The sequence below is a fragment of the Chiloscyllium plagiosum genome, chromosome 15 (genome assembly GCF_004010195.1).
Source record: "Chiloscyllium plagiosum isolate BGI_BamShark_2017 chromosome 15, ASM401019v2, whole genome shotgun sequence".
Lineage (NCBI taxonomy): Eukaryota > Metazoa > Chordata > Chondrichthyes > Orectolobiformes > Hemiscylliidae > Chiloscyllium > Chiloscyllium plagiosum.
This window is the reverse complement of record NC_057724.1, coordinates 31345428-31351427: the sequence shown is the minus strand read 5'-3', so window position 1 is coordinate 31351427 and position 6000 is coordinate 31345428. Positions and strand designations below refer to the sequence as shown.

The 6000-nt window shown below is 39.8% G+C and overlaps 1 protein-coding gene across 1 annotated transcript in view; it reads right to left on the bottom strand.

The window, feature by feature from the left end:
• Window positions 1–1777: 1777 nt before the first annotated feature.
• Window positions 1778–6000, bottom strand: part of LOC122557492 (fibrous sheath-interacting protein 2-like) — a 41295-nt gene continuing 37072 nt past the window's right edge. Inside the window, exons 9-10 of the mRNA XM_043705240.1 lie at window positions 5250–5318; window positions 1778–2532 (exon numbers count right to left, since the gene is read on the bottom strand). Of these exons, the coding sequence (XP_043561175.1) occupies window positions 2438–2532; window positions 5250–5318 (164 nt within the window). The 3' untranslated portion in view covers window positions 1778–2437. The remainder of the gene's footprint in view (window positions 2533–5249; window positions 5319–6000) is intronic.

The window sequence follows — 6000 nt, the reverse complement described above, 5'->3', positions numbered from 1 at the left end:
CCAGTCTCCCCAATGTAGAGGAGACCGCATCGGGAGCAACGGATACAATAGATGATATTAGTGGATGTGCAGGTAAAGCTTTGATGGATGTGGAAGGCTCCTAGCTTATCTCTCCACGCTTCAGGCTCTCTGCCTTTATTCCTGATGAAGGGCTTTTGCCCGAAACGTCGATTTTGCCTGTCCTCGGATGCTGCCTGAATTGCTGTGTTCTTCCAGCACCACTGATCCAGAATCTGGTTTCCAGCATCTGCAGTCATTGTTTTTACCCCGGGGTGTGTTGAAGGCAGGCGAAGATGTCCTCGGAAGTTAAACTCAGCGGTCTCTCAGACTCTTCCTGGTTCGCCTGGCCTAATTCATAATCCAGCTCTCTGCTGGACAGAAAGTCTTAAAAGTAACTCATTCTATAGGTCAGGTTTGTAGAGCCTGGATTTCTCCCAATTCTGTGGCCCCAACTTGGGAATGAAAATTGGAACCAAAAATATACAGTAAGAACCATAGCTACATCTGCCCATTGGGTTTACTCTGATTTTTTAATACCAGCATAATATGGTATTTGATCTATGGGTCATATAGTACTGACGCCATTACAATCTTGTGTACCAGGGCCTGAGCTAAGCAATTCAGATGTAGCGTACCTCACTTCCCTCAGCATGTCACCATGTAACAGAACAAAGCTCAATAAAATGAAGAATGTGAACTTTATATGATTAGGTCACATGATAATAACATGATATGACAATATCATGAGCATGTTCCTTAAATGTATACTGCATAGTAGATAGAATCAGGTGTGGGGTTCCTGAACTATTAAGTTGGAAGCTGTGGGTGGGAGATCCCACTCCCTCTGCTCCAACCCCAACCTCACCATCAAACCAGCGGACAAAGTGGTAGTTTGGCGCACTGTAAGATGACAACCTTCTTTCTCAAAAGAAATCTGAAACAGATATACATCATCGAACATAGGCACTTATTGCCAATTCAACAATTATACAGACATGTAAAAATTTAGTTAATAATTTAAATCATAATATGATATTTTACAGGATATATATTCAGGTACTATTGTCCAGAAGTACACTCTTTATTTTGTATACTTGTATGGTGTTAGAATGAATTCAAACTTGGGATTTCAGATGTGTTTAAACTTGTTAAAGTTCAAATGATCATCTAAATATCTGTAAATTATCTCAAGTTTTGAAGGGTGAAACACCATACAGTTTAGAATCCATAATAGAATATATGCAGGGAAAATACTTTTGCTTTATGCTCTGTACAATCAATTTTAGGATTACCAGTGATGCATTGCAGATAGTGTTCCAACAAAATATGTTTGTTGTTCTGTAGTGCAACTATTTATATCAGTAACCTCTGATAATGATTTTACATAACCTTTATATGATGCATTCTCTACATGAGAATGATAATGTTTTTAAAGATTGCAAAACAATTTTTTCGTCAGTATTAAAGGTGCTCTTCAATAATACATGGTGTACTGACTACATTAGTAACTTCAAGTAGTTATTTTCAACATTAAAGGAAGTTAAATAGGCTTCGTAATTTAATCAAAACTCTGAACACTTTCAAAAGTATCATGACATGTTTTTCAAATGCATGTCGGTCACAGTTTGGAAGAAATTGTTCTTTGCAAATGGGATACACCTTTCAATGACTTTTAACATGCTCTTCAAATTTATTCTGATCATATTTGTGAGGAAATACTACATTGCATGATGCTCACTTCTTGTGAAGATCAAGGCTTCAAATAAAACTGATTAAGCACCTCATTCTTGTAGCTAGAATTGTCAAGGATCAGAAATTCTTGTTGATGAATCGCTTTCATTTTCATCAATAATAAACTCATTGAGGTCAAGTTTAGCTGGTCAACTGAAGTTGTTAGAAGATTGGCTGCAGACCACAGTCCAGTCCAACCCCTACAGGGAGCTTTATAGGCATTGAATGGATTTCATCAGGATAATGTCCCCCATCTGCTCATCTCTTGCAGGCTCTGCATAACAGTTTCCAAAACTGCTGGACTGGTATCCAAACCCTGAATTGGTATCAGAGACTGCTCTTGACTTAGTGTGCATGATCCCTGAGCAAAGGCTATCCCCTTCACTGAGGTTTGCTGACAAACTTCCTTCCTTAGTGACAACGTCAAACAGCAAAGTAAGGCAAAAATAATAATAGCCTGGTATCTCTGGCTGAGTGGTTGAAGCTCAAAATGGCAAGGCAAGACAATGTAAAGGCGTGAGATACTGGGTCGGTTCAGTGTGGCTACACACTACAACAGCAAGTGAAGAGCCTCTAGATGTAGTGTGGTCCAATCCAGGGTGTGGGTCTCTGAGCTGCATCCTGTAAATGGGTTACAAATGTGCCATGAGGGTTCTTAAAGTCTGGTACATGTTGGATGCTGATGTCTGCTGATGAGTCCATGTGTTCAGTGCCCATGAAGCACGCCCTGAGATGTCACTGCCAAGGTGACCAACACAAAGGTCATCCAGGTTCTCCCCCAGAGGTCTCTGGCTTGTTTGGCTAGTTTAGTAAGATAGATAGCTGTATATTAATGAGGTGAGCTGGGCTGTCAAAAAAGTGTTTAACAAGCCTTAATTACCATCAGTTGGCAATTTACTGCTTCTTGTCAGGAATCTCACCACTCCAATTGTGAAAAGCTCGAAAAGGTGGAGTAAGATAGTCTTGATATTGAGATCAACTTCTCATCTGGTCCTAATACAAAACTCGCCATAACCCATGTTGCTCAGCTCCCCTAAAAGACTCTGCCTATAGAAACACCTAATTAAAAAGCCATTGCAAAGGAAACTGAATTAGACAGAACACAGTAAGCTTTAGACTGCAAGCTTTATGCCATTAGGCCATATTGCCACAATATGGTGATGACATCAGGAGTGTCCTCCCTAAGGGAACATTGCACACCTGCTTGCTTTTCTAATTTCTTCATTGATTTCACCTCTCACTTTTAATCCCTTCATGGTTTCCTGTAGTAATAAGATCTCAATGTCAAGAAAAAGCTTTCATTTCTATCTCACCTTAACCTGTAAGCTCCTTGCCATTTCCAAGGCCGTAGGTTTGTCTGATCTATTTATTTTCTTTGAGGGAACAGATTTAATTGAACACCTTCAATCTCCCCTTCAATTGACACTCTGACTTTGATTTACCAAATAACTGTTTTCAGGCCAGTTTAAGCATAATTGGCCTTGCCGCATTTAGAACTCAAACTCCTGTTCTAAACTTGCCCTTTTCCTAAATTATATTAAAACAAACAGTACTATGAATATTCCCAACAAAACGTTCGTCCATTGCCACTCCTTTCATATGCCCAATTTCATTTCCTGAAACTAATTCCAGACTTGCATATTTTTTGTTAGTCTTGCCACATATCAGCCAAAGATGTTCTTGCAAATGCATTCCAAGAGTTCTGCTGTCTCAGTTCTTTTCAGACATTGGGTTAGTTAAAATCCCTATTACAGCCCAATTGATTTCACACTCCTCAGAGGTTTGCCAATAGATGTGCTAATCTCTGTCCATCTAACTGTTTGGTGGTCCACAGCAAACTTGATTTTTTGTTTCTTAGCTCAATGTATATGGCTTCTTCTATATTGATCCTTCCCTCCTCACTGCTGTAATGATTTCTTTTATCAAACTCATCCATCTTTTTTATCATCCTCTCTATATCTTAAAACACTGTGCCAGAAATGTTGAGATACCAATCCTATTCCTTAAACCATGTTTCTGTAAAGACATGATGCCATGCTGCAACATTTCTATGTTTCCTAAAGCTTATCTGCTTTATTTGCTATTCTCCTCACATTAAGGTAGATAACCTTGAATACTGCAAAACTATTTTATATTTTCTAACTTTTTTTTTCCTCTGCCTTCCTGACTCATACACTAATTTTCTGCTCTCCATTCTCATTTCTGATTTTATTCCAACCAATTCAACCCTCAGGTCCCTATTCTCCTGTCAAACTAATTTAAACCATTCCTGTAGCACTAGCAAAATGCAAGGAACTTAATCTAAGTTCTGTTCATGTGCAACCCCTCTGGCCTGTACATATCCTATTTCCGCCAGAGAGTTAGTCTCAATACTCCAAGAAGTCCTCTCACCTGCACCAATCTTCCAGCCACACATTCATCTGCCTTATCTTCCAATTCCCCTACCAGCCTTGTTCTCTAAAATCTGACTGCAGAGCTACATCCCTCTTTTCACTACGCTGTAGCTCCCCTCTCAGGATATCCTGAAGCTGATAAGTGACATCCTTGACCCTAGAATGAGGAAAGCAACATATTATCCAAGACAAGAACTGTAGGTGCTATAAATCAGAAACAAAACACAAATTGTTGGAACAGCTTAGCAGGTCTGGCAGCAACTGTGGAGCAAAATCAGAGTTAATGTTTCACACCAAGTGACCCTTCCTCAGTTCTCATTTTTCTCTATAGATACTGGGGGGGGGGGGGTTGTTAGGTAATGTTAATTACTACCTACCTGGTATCCTTGTCACATCATAACAATGAAAGTAAACCCAATCATTAATCAATAATGAAAGTAACTATAATCCTCTTAACTGGATATATTACCTAACATAATAGAAAATTAAAGAAAAGTTCCTAAGTTTCTTGGTGATGGCAACAATAATATGGACCCACATTTTGTTGACACAGGAGAGGTCCCAACACCAGGAGAAAACGCAAACACCTTGTTGGATCTTGGAGCCATCAGTTTGCTGTTGTTGCAAATTACTAACTATTGTGAGGGCCGCTGCCCAACATAGAACACTCCCTTCCTGGTTGTCGGCTATTGTTGAAGCTGCAAGTTGGAGAGAATAGCTCCTTGGTGAGGCAGTATAGACAACCTGGCAAATTAATTATTATTAGCTCAGCCCATTAGGCTGGCCACAACAACTGGAGTGCAGGGACAGTGAGATCAATGGCATTGCCATCGCTGTTAGGGCAGTGGGGGAAGAGAAGAAAGATGAAGGACCTCTCCATGAACTATAAGGATGTGAAAGAGGACCCCACCTCCCCACAGTGACAGGCCCATTTTGATTTGGATACAATGGCAGAGGGGCCAGAAAGGGGCCCTGAATTGGGAAACAAATTGCATCACAGAGGTTCTCATCTCTAGAATGGCATGGAAGCAAGCCAGTGTCAGGCTCCCAATTTGAGCAATTTTCCCAATTCATCACTACCAGGAAAATTCAAACCATACTTTCTACCTATTGTGAACATCCTACCTCTGTGTAGCCGGGCCCACTTCTCATCTAGACATCTTGGATCAGGTTTGCCTGGCTTTTTAGAAACCCCTGTTTAAATAAAAGAGATGGTCATACAATGGAAGACTTGAAACAGCACAGAATATTTAGCAAATTCTAGTCCCATATTAAGTGAATTTTCTTAATGCTATGTAATATATTAGCATCATTTTCCCACAGGTCATCCATTGAATTCATGCTATTTCATTCTATTTTCTGTATCTTGTGATTTCTTCAGCTACTGTTACCCCATAGCTCTAAAATCCAGTTCTGGAAAACCACCTTGATTGCATTGAGTTCAAACCTACTCAATATTTTCAGAGATTGTTGGCACTGGAACAGAATATGTACTCACAGAAATTGGGGCACATTCCATTTCCACCAGGCTTCCAAGTTATAACAGTTGCATTTCATTTCTAGTCAGATCTTTGGTTCCTGCAGTTTGTCTCCCAATGAATAGTGGTGAATATTCATTTTTTACACTGGAGGGAGGTGCAGAATGGAGTTTCCCAGCAGTCAGTATTACAACCATTTCTTTTTTTGACATATATTAATGACCAGTGTGTGTAGGGCACAATTTTCACATGTATAAATGACATAAAACTTGAAATTTGAGGAAAACATGATAGATGTCAAGAGGACAGTTAACAGAGTGGTGAAACAGGTGGACATGTATACCACCAAAGACATGCAGGTTACGTGGATTGGCCATGCTAAATTGACCATAGTGTCA